Source organism: Trachypithecus francoisi, unplaced genomic scaffold (genome assembly GCF_009764315.1).
Source record: "Trachypithecus francoisi isolate TF-2019V2 unplaced genomic scaffold, Tfra_2.0 Lachesis_group6, whole genome shotgun sequence".
In the NCBI taxonomy this organism is placed as follows: Eukaryota; Metazoa; Chordata; class Mammalia; order Primates; family Cercopithecidae; genus Trachypithecus; species Trachypithecus francoisi.
In genome coordinates this window covers 31,441,096-31,457,799 of record NW_022681471.1, presented here as the reverse complement: position 1 = coordinate 31,457,799, position 16,704 = coordinate 31,441,096, and the positions used below count along the sequence as shown (strand labels likewise).

The 16,704-nt window shown below is 37.2% G+C and overlaps 1 protein-coding gene across 1 annotated transcript in view; it reads right to left on the bottom strand.

The window, feature by feature from the left end:
* Positions 1–2,461: 2,461 nt before the first annotated feature.
* LOC117077673 (eukaryotic translation initiation factor 4H-like) overlaps positions 2,462–16,704 on the bottom strand; it is a 50,080-nt gene continuing 35,837 nt past the window's right edge. The window contains 2 exon segments of the mRNA XM_033201364.1: positions 2,462–4,962; positions 4,965–5,039. Coding sequence (XP_033057255.1) covers positions 4,265–4,962; positions 4,965–5,039 — 773 coding nt within the window. The 3' untranslated portion in view covers positions 2,462–4,264.

Below are 16,704 nucleotides of genomic sequence, written 5' to 3'. Positions count from 1 at the left end.
TCAAGAATAAGGAAGGGGTCTCTTTTGGTGGCGTGAGCTGTGCAGCCTGCAGTTGGGGATTTGATGGTGCTTGTACTCCCTTAGCTCCCAGCTGTTGTCTCAGTAGGTCACATGCCCACTGCAGCCACTAGCTGTGAGCCCAATTCAGCAGTAGAATACACCTAGCAGTTGTAGGGTTTTTGTTTGTTTGTTTTTGTCTAGACTACCTTTCAGGTTTATTTAGGCCCCAGAGCTCTTTACCCTGCAGTAATGAGGCATGCTGGAACTCAAGTTCTCACCACTGGGATGTGCGATTCACCTGTGGATAGAGGAGCTGGTTTAAATACTCCCTTAATGGGTGAGCATCAGCTGAGTTCAGCATGGTTTTGTTTTCTGCTGTGACAGGGTAGCACTGAGTTCAATGCAATGTCTCACAATCCCTGTGCTCTCTCTCTACCATGTGCACAGATTCCCTCTCTATGCCACACAACCTTTATCAAGGTATGGGGGAAGGATTGCATTTGTAATTCAAGACTGTCTTTCCTAGCCAATTCCAGTGTCTCTTTCAGTGATAAAATGGTATAACCAGGTACTATGATTGCTCACTTGATTTTTGTTTTTTTTATAAAGGTGCTTTCTTTGTGTAGATAGTTATTAAATTTTTGTAATAATTTGTTATAGAAGGCTCCATTGATTGCTGGAGGCACAATAAATGGAGCCTTCTATTCAGCCATCTTGCTCCATTACTCTCTCTTTTGTCCATCTTTACACTCAGGTATTTAATTATGTTTTAGAAGAATTAATTTGAGTTATTCTTCGACTATTAACTGAGCTCCTAAAATATTTTGGGAAATAGCTTCTTATCAGATATATGGCTAATAAATATTTTCTTCCAATTAATAGTTTACATTTTCATTTTGTTGACTGTTTCTGTAGCTGTGCAGAAGCTTTTTAGTTGGATGTAGTCCCATGTTTTTATTTTTGCTTTTGTTTCCTGAACTTTTTATGCCTTATCTTAAAAAAATATTATTGCTGATGCTAATGTCAAAAAGCTTTTCCCTTATGTTTTCTTCTAGGAGTTTTATGAATTTAGGTCTTATATTTTAAGTCTTTAATCCATTTTGAGGATTGTTTTATTGTGTGTGTGTGTGTGTGTGTGTGTGTGTGGTGTAAGATGGGGTCCAAATTCATTCTTTTGCATGTGGATATCCAGTTTTCCCAATATTATTTATTGAAGGGACTATTCCAGTATTACATTCTAGATGTAGTGCTCTTGTCAAAATTTGGTTCATACTATGTGCTTGGGTTTATTTCTGGATTCCCTGTTGCTCCTAGTGGTCTATGTGTCTGTTTTTATGCTGGTGCCATAATCATTTTTATTACTGTATCTTTGTAATATAATTTGAAATTAGGAGGTGTAATGATGCCTCCAGCTTTCTCTTTTCTATCCAGATTGCTTTAGCCATTTGGGGTCTTTTGTGATTTCATATAACTTTAGGATTGGTTTTACCATTTCTGTAAAAAATGCCATTGGAATTTTTATAGGAATTGCATTGAATCTATGTGGCAGTATGGTCATTTTAATAAATTTAATTCTTCCCATTCATGAACATGGAATTTTTTCCCATTTGCTTGTGTCTTCAGTTTCTTTCATCAATGTTTTGTAGTTTTCAGTGTATAGATTTTTCATCTTTTTTGTTAAATTTATACCTAGCATTTTATTCTTTATGATGCTTTCTAAAATTAGATCACTTTTTGCACTTCCTTTCCAGATAGACCATTGTTGATAGAAAGAAACACAATTCATTTTTGCATATCGAGTTTGTATCCTGACACTTTATTGAATTCATTTATCAGTTCTAACAATTTTTGTTTGTGTCTCATATGGTTTTGCTGTGTCTCCCCCCAAATCTTATCTTGAATTGTAGTTCCCATAATTCCCACATGTTGTTGGAGGGACTTGTTGGGAGGTAATTGAATAATGAAGATGGTTACCCCTGTGCTGCTGCTCTCGTAATATTGAGTTCTCATGAGATCTGATGATTTTATAAGAGGCTTTTTCCCCTTTTGCTTGGCACTTCTCCTTGCTGCTGCCATGTGAAGAAGGACACATTTGGTTCCTCTTCTGTCATAATTGTAAGTTTCCTGAGGCCTCCACAGCCCTGCAGAACTGCAAGTCAATTAAACCTCTTTCCTTTATAAATTACCCAGTCTTGGGTATGTCTTTATAAGAAGTGTGAGAATGTACTATACAGTGTCTTTAGAGTTTTGTTTTTATATATAGGATTATGTTATCTGAAAACATAATGTTGTTTCTTTCTAATTTGCATCCCTTTTTTCTTGTCTGAGTTCACTTGCTGGTATTTGCAGTACTGTGTTGAATGAAAATGGTCAGAGTGGGCATACTTCCTTTACCAGATCCTAGAGGAAACATTTCAGTTTTCCTCCACTGATTATAATGTTAGCTGTGGCATTTTTTTTTGTAAATATTACATAAGGTTTTCTTTTATTTAAAGATCATTGACAAAATACCATATCCATAGATTTACTTTCTGTCATATAGCTGAATGTGTTAAGTGTTTGGAATTCCATTCTTACATTTAAAAGTCAACTGGATTGGCCAGAAGTTTAGATGCATTTGTTTTGTTCTTTATCTTATCCACATTGAAGATGTAAGTAGGTCATCTGAAAGCATTGGAGTTGATTACAACCACATAATGCATGTCTTTCTAAAGTTGAGTATTGATGTTACACAAATGGTTCTTATCTTGGAAGCAGAGAAGCTGACAGGTGGAAGGAAGGAGAGAGAGAGTTCTGTGGATTGCTGAGGCCTTTTAATAAAGACACAGTAGGGAAAGCCAAGGATGACAGCTGGTGGCCAACTACTAAGCACACTCTGCTGGGCGCCCCAGGCCACCTTGGCCCGGCCATCACCTGGCGAGGGCCTCTTTCCCAGGCTCCTGCTGCCGGCCACCCCCAAACTGCTCCCCATAGGACAGACTGGGACTTGGATACTGAAGGATTTTTCATCTGTTCACACACAGGCGTTCAAGCTCAAAAGCCTAACCCCTAGCACTCCCAAGTAAGTGCTGAACCCTGCACATGGGAACAATCCAGTGTGTCCCCAAGATGTGGCCACAGACCTAGACAGCTGCAGTCCTCTACGGCTATCTGAAGGTTCCTGACTGCTCTGCATAGTACAATTTAATTTATCAAAGGAAATGAGTAAAGTACCAGATTCTAGACCCATTGTGGCTCTGAACTGAAGGGGAGGTGGGAAGCACAGTATCTCATTATGTTGCCTATACTAGGAACAGATCAATACAAACACACAGGCAACAGGGATGGGGGGAAACGTGGCGTCAGTGCCGCAGTCAGCCCAGCGCAGCGCCAGCACCACCCCCTCCACCCCCAAAGCGCCTTGGCCCAGCAGAAAAGAAACCAGCCGGCCATTTGCTGCACCTGGCCAGAGAGGGGAGCCTCAACCACGCCCAGTGAAAAGAGTGAACTAGCTGGACCACCGCCTTGAAAGAGCAGTAACAAACACGTATGAACACATGCAAGCATTCACTGTATCTTCTCCATGGACTCCCTACCGCTCTTCCCTGGCCCCCACTTTCAGCCTCACTGTTTCTCGTGTGAGCCTATCTGCTTGGACAGTCCACTGGGGAGGGGGTCATCGAGCCAGGACTCCTTCTAAATAGGAATGGAAAGGACCCTGCAGATATTTTTATCCTAGTTGTGAAAACAAGGTGCCTCTGATCTCTATATCCATCACAGCCAAATACCAACAAGGTCCCTGCCATTCCCTCTGTCACTGACTCTGATTTTTGTTGGAAGCCCCAGCAATACAGAACTCAACATGCAGGTCAGAAGAGAAGCACTGAGGAAATGAAAGGAAACGCCTGGAGTTGGGCCACTGTCTAAAGTAAAAACAGAAAGCAAAGGAGAAAAATGACGCAGCACCGCAGCCCAAACGTCCCCCTGACAGCAGCCACCTCTGCTCCTCCAAGGAACCCCATGTGCTGCTGGGAAAACAAGGAGCAGGAGGAAAAGGACATAAGGAAAATGGGGAAGCAGCAGAAGAAAGAAAAAAACTGCACAAATAGGCACTAGATAGATACAGCAAAGCCCAGAATGTACTAAAAACCACTTCTTAACAGCTGACATGCATTCACAAGCTGTGTTTCCACTGTGAGGAGGCCAACGGCAGGCATGGGAGTGGCGGCTGCAGGCTATGGTCCTGCTCTGACCCCCCATGCCCCATTCCCTCTCAGCCGCAGGCTCATTCTTGCTCCTTTTGAACGACTTCCTCTCTATGCCTGGCATCCCCGAAGATAGCAGAGTTGGGATTGGCTACTTGATTGAGGGGTGTCCCCACTGTTTGAGGTTTAAGCTGGAGTCGTGGTCTCTGTGCTCTTTCCTCTTCTGTGGGTTCTCTGAAATCCATGTTGGATCTGCGGAAGGGAGGGCCATCTCTGAAGCGGCTGCCCATGGTGGGGGCTGTTCGCCAGTCACCTGGGCGACTACCTCCCCTTCCCCCTAAGAAGTCATCCCTGAAGCCAGAATTGAAGTCATCCTGGGAATCCCATCCACCTCTAGATTCTCGATAGCTACCCATTCCTCTGTCATCTGGTCCACCTTTTCTGAATCCAAAGCCACCTTTATCTTGTTTTCTGCCTTCTGCAATGTCTATATGAAGTGACCCATTGCCCAACAGTGCACCATTGTATGTCAAGGCTTCCTTAAGGGAATCCACTTCATCGAATTCTACATAGCAGAATCCTTTAAATTGATCTGTGTCTTTGTCTCCGACTAGCCATACACTCCTTATGCTGAGATCCTTAAAGATAGCATCTATGTCGCCCTGAACCTTATTAAAAGGTAGATTTCCTACGTAGGCTGTGTAGGGGGTCTCTGTGGGCAACTCCTTCTGGCTACGGAAACCATGGCCACCAGCACTGCCGCAGGACCCTCTGCCGCACCGAAGCTGCTGTAGGCCCGATTGTCATAGGTCGAAGTCTGCCATTTGCCATCTCCACTCAGAGAGGAACCAGCAGCTGTGGCATTTTAATAAATGGCCTGTATTATATTGAAAAATTTCTCATTTATACCTATTTTATTGAGAGGTTATTTTTTTAATCACGAATGGATATTGTACTTTAGCAAATGCTCTTTGCATCTATTGAGATGATCGTGTGTTTTTTGTCTTTTATTCTAGTAATGTGGTGTATCACATTTTTTGATTTGTATATGTTAAAATAACTGTATACCATGGATAAATCCCACTTGGTCATGATATAATATTTTCATGTGTTATTAAATTTGGTTTTCTAGTATTTTACTGAGGAGTTTTACATATATGTTTGTTAGATGTGCTAGCCTGTAATTTTATTATTTTTAATTTTTGTCTGGCTCTGACGTTGGAATGATTCTACCTTTATAAAATGAGTTGGAAGTATTCACTCTACTTCTGCTTTTTGTAATGTTTTAACAAGGATTGGTATTAATTCTTCTTTTATTCTTTGATTGAATTCAGCAGTGAAACAATAATGTCCTGAACTTTTCAGTGGATTTTTCAGCAGGAAACTTGTAGGTCAGAAGGGAGTGGGTATCCACTGTTATTTTAACACTTTTGTGTTGTAACTTTGCCCTGGAATTAAAAGTAATTTATGCACCACCATTATAGTAATACAATATTCTGGTTTTGTCTATATAGTTTCCTTTACCAATAAGTTTCATACTGTCTTATACTTTCTTCTTGCTATTTACTATCCTTTCATTTTAAATTAATGAATTCCCTGTAGAATTTATTGTACGGCAAGACTAGTGGTAATAAATGCCCTAAAACTTTGTTTGTCTGATAAAATCTTTATTCCCCAATCATGTTTGAAGGACAGATTTGCTGGGTATAGTATTTTTGGTTGAAAGTTGTTTTCATTCCAGCACTTTGAATACCAAAAGTTTATTACTACTAATCTTGCCTTACAAGAAATTCTAAAGGGTATTCATTAATTTGAAATGAAAGGATAATAAATAGCAAGAAGAGAGTTTAAGAAAGTATGAAACTTATTGGTAAAGGAAACTATATAGACAAAACCAGAATATTATATTACTATACTGGTAGTGGATAAATTACTTTTAATTCTACTATAAAGTTAAAATACAAAAGTGTTAAATCAATTATAAGTTAATTATTTTAATGGCTATATAATATAAATATGTGTAAGTTGTGACATCTACAGCAAACAAAGTGGGTGGAGGAGATGTAAAAGTAAAGACTTCTTCTATGCAAGTGAAGTTGCTATCAGCTCAAACTATTTCTATAAGGTATTTTGTGTATGCTCTTTTGTAACCACGAAGACAATACCTATAGAAGTTACTATAAAAAAAGAAAAAGAGAAAGGATTAAAAGCCTATCAACACAATAAAACAAAGAAACATAAAAGAATAAAAAAAGGGGAAAAAAAAAGACCTGTAATTCAAACATACAAATATAAACAAAATGGCAATAGTAAATCCATCCCTGTCATTTGTTACTTTAAATGTTAATGGACTAACTTCCCCACTAAAAAGATAGAGTGACTGAACAGGTTAAAAAATAAAAAATAAAAATATCCAACTGTATGCTCTGTATAATAAACTCACTTTAGATTTAAGGACATACATAAGTTGAAACTACAGGGAAGGAAAAATTTATTCCATGTGATTGGCAACCAAAATTAAGCAGGAGTGGCTATACTTTTATCAAAATAGAATTTAAGTTAAAATTGTCTCTAGATAGAATAAAGCTCTTTACATAATAATAAAAGGGTAAAATTAACAGGAAGTTATACCAGTTATAAATATATATGCACTCAATATCAGATTACTTAAAGCAAATATTGACGAATCTAAAAGGAGAAATGATAACACAATAATAGTAGAAAAATTTAATTACCCCACTATCAATAATGAATAGAACTTCTGGACAGAAAATTAATAAATAGTGGACTTTAGCAATACTATAGGCTAAATAGACCTAACAGACATATACAGTACTTTTCATCCAACAGCAGAAGAACATACATTCTTCTGAAGAATACATGGAGAATTCTGCAGAATGGATCATGTGTTAGTTCACTGAACAAGTCATAAACAAATTTAAAATATCAAAATTATACCAAGTATATTTTTTGACCACAATGGAATAAAACTAGAAAGATTAACATTAAAAAAGGGAAAATTCACAAATATGTGGAAACTAAATAACATAATCTTGAACAATTACTGAGTCAAAGAAGTAGTCAAAAGAGAATCTAAAAAATATCTCAAGGCAAATGAAAAGAGAATTTACTAAAATTTGTGATATGAAGTAATCACAGTTCTAAGAGGGATGTTTATAGCAATAAATGCCTACATTGAAAAAGCTTTCAAATAACTATATACCTCACTAAACTAGAAAAACAGGAACAGGCTAAACCTGATGTTAGCAGAAGGAAAAACATAATGATCAGAACAGAGATAAATGAAGAACGGAAAACTATAGAAAAAAATTAAACTATGAATTGGTTTTTTGAAAAAAAAATCAAAACTGACAAATCCTTAGACTAAGAGAAAAGAGAAAATACTCAAATAATTAGAAATGATAGCTTCAACAGTAGAATGGATGCCTCAGAATTAAAACTGATTATAAGGGACTATTATAAATAATTATATGCCAACATATTGGATAACTTAGAATAAATGGATAAATTCCTAAAAACATACAATCTACCAACACTGAATCAAGAATAAATATAGACCAATAACACATATGTAGATTTAAGTAGTAATTAGAAAACTCCCAACAAGACAAGCCCAGGATTGGATTGATTTATTGCTTTATTTGTATGAGAAATATATGCGTAGGACTTGCTGCAAACATAGTCTGACCCAGAGATTAAACTGTGGTAATCGATAGATTCTGTTTCTTCCTACATTATTTCAATTCCTCATTCCAATTCATTGACTATGCCGCTTTCAGATGATTTCATTCTCTAGCTGACATTTTCCATGGGGTTGCTGGTTTCTAGCTCTCTAGGCTTATAACCTCAGAGTTAACAGTTCCAGCAGAAGAGTGTTCGCATTGCCAGAGGTTCTGCAAGATGTCCTGGGATTGTCTTTTTGGCTTAATTGGACCAAATGCTCATCTCTGAACAAGTGTCAGAGCCCATCCACGTGTCATATGCTGATCAGCCAAGCCTGGGTCACATGTCCATGCCTGGAGCTGGGACAGTCTAGAATGTGAAGTAGTGGTTCTCTGTAGAACAAAAGAAGTGCTGTTATCAAGTGTAGAATGCGTCTTGAACAGGTAGAAGAAGCATATTTCTTTACATCACATATAAACCAAGTGCTCAAATACTTTGTAAGTAAATGAATCTTTGGGAGCCTTAAGTTTTTTTTCCTAAATGTATGATAATCTATCTATGATAGTCTATTATCACTATGCCTACTTTGAAAGGTAAATAATACGTGGAATACTGACTAAAGTGTTCAGTGCATTTCCTGACACATTATCTTTACATTGGATTGCATTTAGAAGAATGACAACAATTAAACTACCAAGCCCATTATTTAGCCCATTTAATATTTATTAAATATTATTTAATGGCTAAATAATGCAAGTTGGCTGGGCATGGTAGCTCACGCCTGTAATCCCAACACTTTGGGTGGCCGAGGCAGACAGATCACTTGAAGTCAGGAGATTGAAACCAGCCTGACCAACATGGTGAAACCTTGTCTCTACTAAAAATACAAAAATTAGCCTGGCATGGTGGTACATGCCTGTAGTCCCAGATACTCAGGAGGCTGAGACAGGAGAATCGCCTGAACCCAGGAGGCAGAGGTTGCAGTGAGTCGAGATCACGTCACTGCACTCCAGCCTGAGCAACAGAGCAAGAGTCCATCTCTAAATAAATAAATAAATAAAACAAGTTTAAGAAGTAGTTCATTCTTCCTCAGTTGATTCAAACTTGTTCAAATAGACAGTTTTCTTGGTTTATAAATGTATTACATAATTTTAAATTCAGCGTGCCCTTGTAGAAGGCACTTAGTTTTCAAAGGCACATCTGTATGTCCTTTCTCCAAGAGCTTTCATTTATTTTATTTTCAAAATATCTACTAAAGGAAATAAAATTGCTTATAGACTTAACATGGTCTTCATCAAATGTTTCCAATGCTGTGCTTTTGCACTAAATGTTCAAATAACTTGTTAAAGAAATATGCCTATGCTGATAATCCTTATTGGTGCTCATTTCTAAACATCTGATGTTAAAACATCTTCTTAGAATAAATGTGATCTGATCTAAATAAATTAGATATGCTAAAATTATGCTACATATTAATATGTTATAATTTTGCTACAGTGAGTATGATCTAAATAGGCTCATTGTTTTACCTTTTGGATCAATGTAAATATAGGGTATATGCTGTTTTCTCTGAACTACATTTATGTATATATTATCTATATTTTTCTGTACTAGCTACTGAGTAAAAATGTCGTTCTCAACCTATCTTCAGTAAGGCATGAGCTTGGAGTTGTTATTCCGGGTTTGAGGATAGACTTTGCTGATGTATTTTGACACTCTTTTACTCACTGTTTGATTTTTTAATCAAGGGAACACATTTTTGAGAGGGGTGCTGGTGGTAAACTGTAGGTTGTGGTGATACAAGAAATTTTAGAATAATATACCCAAATAAAATGTGAACTCTTATTCATAGGATAATTGGCACTTTTCTATAACCAGCTAAACTAATACCAGAGTTTGAATGCTATAGACCCTCCTACATACCCTTTTGTACCCTACATAGTCTCTTGTAGCCTCTCTTAACCCATTTTTTGTTGCTATAAAGGAATACACGAGTGAGGAATTTATAAAAGAAGAGGTTTATTTGTCTCATAGTTCTGCAGATTGTGCAAGAAGTATGGCACCAGCATCTGCTTCTGGTGAGGGCTTCAGGCTGCCAGCAGTCATGACAGAAAGGGAAGGGGAACAGATGTCAAGTGGCAAGAGAGAGGGAGAGAGAGGAAGAAGTGCCAGACTCTTTGTAACAATCAGTTTTCACAGCAAGAACTCACTCATTACTATAGAGCAAGAACTCACTCAGTACTTTGAGAATGGCACCAAACAATTCATGAAAGACCCACCCCCATGATCCAAACACCTCCAACATTGAGGATCAAATTTCAACATGAGATTTGGAGGGAACAAATATTAGAACTATGTATTTGCCTTCCTTTGTAGATCTCGTTCATTTTCACACCTGTGGCTGTGAAAATGAATGAGGTCTACAAAGGAAGACAATGATCTACTTTACATACTAATGGAATTGTGGGTTATAGTTGGCTCAGTGAAAATGTGTGCTACTTTCATTCATTGAACTCATTGCATTTCAACATATTCCATATTTTCATGTGTGTCTTTATTGCCTATCACCCTTACTGGAATATTATGTGGTCAGATATGTTTTTCTAACTGTTTGCAAGATCTTCAACCTCTAAAATAGTACCTGGTATATAATAGGCAGCCAATGATAATAATTTTCACTGAATTATTATGTGATTATTATGTGCCAGTACTCAAGTTGTGGGAGGGACTCTGTGGAAAGATGTCCAACAGTGGCGAATTGTGCTGAAGCTTGGTAAAGAAGTCAGTGCCAGAGATAAATATATAGAGGTTAACTTCATTAGAAATAATAGCTGAAGGCACAAGACTGAAAATGACAAACTTATGTATCCCCAAGCATTGTCTAGTATGTTTAAACTTTAATAAATGAATGCACCATAACACATAAAATCCTCTGCAAAGAAAAGAATGAAAATGTGTTTTTGTAAAACCAACATAGATACTTGACTAATCTTTGTGGAGTAGAGCTGTTATCATTGACCCATCTTCCCTTGAAATATCCTTTTTCTCATTGCCATTGGAAATGTTTTTTTTTCCATTCTTATTTTCTCAAAGTATACAACAATCTTTTTCAGAGAGCATGGAAAGTTTGCTTACGTATTCTAATGTTATGATGTTTAAAATCTCGTCAGTTATAACCTTAATATCATAAATATTTATGGATGCAGCCCATATAAACAAAAACCTTTTGGGATCCTCAATAAATTTTTAGAGTATAAACAACTCCTGAGACCAGAAAATTTGAGAACTGCTGCCTTTCGGCTTATAATGCTTCTACCCTTCTATTCCCCTCCACTCCTTCCTTCCTTAGACTTTACTGTCAAGTGTTTCTAATCTATTGACATTTCTCTGAACCCTCCTTAATTTATTATATTGCTTCAGGTACCTGCATATATGTTTTGCTTTCTTCTTGGAATACCTCTTTTCACTTTATTTACTTGTTAAACTTCTGTTCATTCTTAAAAGCTCAGTTCTGGAATTGCCTGTTCTATGATGCTTTCCTAGAATTTTCCTGGCAGACTTAGGTGCTCTGTCCATGATGCTAAGATAGCATCTCCTGCATTCTTCAATGATGGTATGTATGATACTTTATTGGAATGACTTTTTGTACATGTGTTAGTATCCCAAGAAAATTCTTTGAGGATATGAACTGTGTTTTTAAAGAATGTTTTCCCCAAGGAACAGCATATTGCTTTCCACATAGCCAGTGCACAATAAATATTTATTGAATTTATATTAAAAAACATATATTTATGGAGCACTTATTTGCAGGTATTATTCTATGTACTCTGATAGCACTATCTCAAATTAATCCTTACCTCATGAGGTAAGTACAATTTTCATGTAAAGGAATAATAACATGATGATAACAAGGCTCAATAAATGTTACTATTATAGTCATTATCATAATCATCCCCAAGTTGGATGAAAAAAATTAAACATAGATCAGTTAATTAACTTGCACAAAGTTACACAGATATTAAGTGGGATAACTTTGGATCCTGGAAGTGTGGCTCTAGTACCAAGGCTCTGAAGCACTATACTTACACTAATTGTGTATAAACAAGTGAATAATGGTGCATAGAAACAATTATGGAGATATCCCCATGGTTTGACAAGTCCAAATTTAACTAATCTATTTCTAGAGAAAGTGCTGCAGCCTCTTTAGCCAGAAAAGGATGGAAAAAAATCATGAAGATCCTGTGAGGTGAAGAATAGTGATATATTATGGGGAAGGAGGTGACAGCTTAATAGGAGATTTACCACAAGAGAGTCAGTTGAAATGAAAATCTGCAGCATTTGTATACAAGGGTCAAGTAGGAAATAGATAACCAGTTGCTGTATTTTGGGGAACAGGGAAATAAATACATAATATCATTATATCTTGAGAGTTTGAAACATTGTCCAACCTGTTGCCTCATGACCATGGGTAGAAGATGGCCCTTATGCTGGAGCAACCTAAGAATCAAGATAGAAAAGGACAAATTCAACAGTGAGGAGATCAAGTTTGGACTAAGGACTATTTTGCAGACATGGCTGGACTCAATGCTTGTAAACGAACTGCATAGGCATGTTTATCAATAGGATAATCAAGTTATATCAAGCATTAAAGATACATATGTGTAACATATAAATAGTGGGTTAACAATATGAAGTATTTGTAGGTTGAAGTGGCTTTCAACTGTTCCTCAGAAGTATAGAGACCCTGTAAAACCTTTCAAAAGCTGTCAAAGTTGGTGGTAGGGGGAGGGGGTAAGTAGCGCTTCAAACCACATACTTCCACAGTAACCAAAGGATCTCTGCCTTTATCTTCTCATATAATAGGTTTTTACATGATATTTCAGTTGACCAGAATGGTCTTCCTGCAGTTAAAGTTACTTTCAAAATCATTTAGCTTTAGTCACTAAGTGTTTTCACATAACTTTTTGGTAATTGTCTTAGCTACTCTTTTTATAGTTGAGAAAACAGATCAGAGAAGTGGGATAATTTGCAGAGGATCACAGACTAGTACATTGTGGAGCTGGGGCTCAAACACAATGTGTTAAATTCCAAGTGCAGTTATTTTTCTGTAACACCAGTGATGGCTACCTGTGGTGGAATATGTTTAACATTTAAGGGGAGTGTGGATATAAGGACCAAAGGGAAGAACACAATGCATAGTCTTGGCCCCAGGGTATATTCTGTTGACTCCCATGAGTATATCTCCCTATCTACCAGAATCTGAACTTATATACTTCACTGTCCTGTTTTTAGAATAAATAATAACATACACTCTCTGTACTCCTAATAAAATCAGACTCTCTACTTTTGTACTAGATCCTAACCATTTTCACTTACTCTGGAACATTACTTCAGCAATTCTCTTATCTCTCTCCAACATCATCTCTTTTAACTTGAGTATTCCTCTCAGTATACAAATATACTCTATTTCTCCCATGTTAAAAGAAACCATTCTCTTTACTTCACACCTCTTTTCTCCACTAACTCGTATCCAATTTCTGTGTTCTCTTTTGCCTCAAAACTCCTTAAATTTGTCTGTATGTGGTCTTCAAATCCTCTTCTCCCATTTCCTTTTAACCCATTTCAATAAGGCTATTCCTTCCATGACTCCACTGATACTATTGTTGTCAAGGTCATTGATGACTTTAATTTTCATAGATGCAGAGGTCAGTTTTCATACCTTATGTTACTTGTTTCAGTAACAGCAATTTACCCTTCTTGATACACATGTATTATTTGGCTTCCAGGAAACCACACTCTGTTCCTCAGTACCTCATTGGTCATCTGTCTCTGTCTCCTTTGTTTATCACTTCTATCCTTTTCTTCATGACATCATAATGTAGCAGTGCCCTTGGGCTTAATCTCAGGACCTCTGTTTTGTCTACACGCATCCCTTTATTGATCTCATTTAGCTTCACAGCTTCAACTGCCATCTATGGGCCAAATACAATAATAATTACTTCTTCACTCCACACCTCTGCCTCAAACTGTAAACTTACATTTTCAACTGTTTACCTAATGTGTCTACTTTAATATCTAATAGGCATCTTAAATGTAACTTGTCCCAAACTGAACTCCTGATATCCCCCCGCCAACACCCAATATCTTTCCTCTTTCAGTAAATGGTAATTCCATCTGCTCAGTTGCTTAGATGAACAACTTGCAAACATTCTTGATTGCCTTATTTAACAGACCACATTCAATAATTCAGGAAATGCTGTCGGCCTTACATTCAAAACATCACCAGAATCCAATTACTTCTTCCAATCTCCTCTGCTATTATTGTTGTCTGAACCACCATCAGTTCTCACATGGATTATTTCAGTAGTTTCCTTTCTGGTGTCCCTGGCTTGCATTCTTGCCACTGTATAATATATTATCAATACAGTAACCAGATAATTATATTAAATTGTAAGCCAAATAATATCTTTCTTCTATTCAAAACCCTCCAGTGCATTGCCATCTCTCAGTGTAAAATCCAAAGTAAAGCTCTACTTGAAATGCTCCTATCTGTCCCTTACTTGATCTTTTCCTTCTCTCTCTTCATCACTCTGTCTTTTCCAGACATACTGGTTGCCCTGCTCTTCCTTGAGCACACTGAGCCATGCTAACTTTTGTATTTGCTGTTCTGTATTTTTAGAATATTGTTCCCCAAATATCTAATGAGGTTTACCTTGTTCTTTCCTAAAAATCTCAATGAAGACTACCCTGTTCACCTCATTTATAATTGTAGCTCACTTCCTCTCCACTTGTAATTTCCTTCATCTACATTTTATTTGTACATATTGCTTTTAATATTAGTTATCTGCATTATGTTTATTGTTTATTGTCTATTTGTTCCTGATAGAATATGAGCTATATGTGGCAGGGATTTTTGTTGTTGTTTCATGCTAAATCCTCAGTACCTGGAACGTAATAGGAACTCAATAAATATTAGATAAACAAATTAATCTGGAAAGGCAAATAAAAATAAATTATGTAACAGAGTCTTACATATGTTAGGCACACAAATAGTCACTTATCCTCTTATTTATTTATTTATTTTTATTTTTATTTTTTTGAGATGGAGTCTCCGTCTGTCACCCAGGCTGGAGTGCAGTGGCGCGATCTCGGCTCACTGCAATCTCCACCTCCCAGGTTCATGCCATTCTCCTGCCTTAGCCTCCTTAGTAGCTGGGACTACAGGTGCCTGCCACCATGCCTGGATAATTTTTTGTATTTTTAGTAGAGATGGGGTTTCACTGTGTTAGCCAGGATGGTCTCGATCTCCTGACCTTGTGATCTGCCCTCCTTGGTCTCCCAAAGTGCTGGGATTACAGGTGTGAGCCACGGTGCCTGGCCTGCCCTTTTAATTTTTAAAAATTACTTCATGCAATGAGAACACAACATGAAATCTGTCTTCTTAACACTTTTTAAAGCATACAGTACAGCATTGTTGACTATGGGTACAATATTGTACATCAGATCTCTAGAACTTATTCATTATGCTTAACAGAAATTTTATGCCAGTTGATTAGTAACTCTCCATTTCCTTCATTCTCTAGCTTCTGGCAACTATTATTCCATTTTTTGACTCTATGAAATTGAATATTTTAGATACTTCATATAAGTGCAGTCATGCATGTTTATCCTTCTGTGACTAGTTTAATTCAAACAGCATAATGTTTTCAAAGTTCACCCATGTTGTTGTATATTGCAGAATTTCATTTTTTAAGGCTGAATAATATTCCAATGTATGTATGTGATGGTTAATACTGAGTGTCAACTTGATTGGATTAAAAGATAAACAGTATTGATTCTGGGTGTGTCTGTTAGAGTGTTGCCAAAGGAGATTAACATTTGAGTCAGTGGGCTGGGAAAGGCAGACCCACCCTTAATCTGAGTGGGACACAATCTAATCAGCTGCCAGCACTGCTAGAATATAAGCAGGCAGAGAAATGTGAAAAGAGAGACTAGACTAGCCTCCCAGCCTATATCTTTCTCCCCTGCTGGATGCTTCCTGCTTTAGAACATGGGACTCCATGTTCTTCTGTTTTGGAGCTTGTACTGGCTATTCTTGCTCCTCAGCCTTACTCCTCAGCTATCCTTGCTCCTCAGGCAGACGACCTATTTTGGGAACTTGTGATTGTGTGACTTAATACTTAGTAAACTTTATATGTATTATATACATATGTATGTGTGTGTGTGTGTGTGTGTGTGCGTGTATATATATATATATATATATATTAGTTGTGTTCCTCTAGAGAACCCTAACACAGATTCTGGTACCAGAAGTGATTCTAGAGGAACAGAATATTAAGAATGGAGTTTTTTGTTGGTTTGGGGGTTCTGTAGTTGGCTGCTTAATATAATTAGAGCCCAAAATGCTAAGGGCTCTACTCCTAATAGTGTGGAGAACACTGATAGTCCTTGGCATGAACTGTTTAGAGAGTTATGCAAAATAAATGCGTTTGACACTCTTGATTATCACTTGTGAGAGGCAAGGAGTTTAGTGACTCTATACGTAATACCTTTGACCATATGTGGAGAACTAAGGAACATAATGAAGCTGATTGGTTGCTCACAACTTTAGTGGAGAAAGTGATGAAAGAAAATGATGAACTCAGGGATTCTATCTCCCAGCTTCAGAAGCAGATACTGAGCCTCAGATATGCTAAGATTGCCCTGAGTGAGAGTCTTATCTCCTGTAGAGAAAGAGCTGAAATTTTAGAAAAGCAGATACAAGCTTTTAACATGCAAGTGACTGACCTGCAATGAAGGGTACATGCACAACCTCATGAGGTGTCTACTGTTAAAG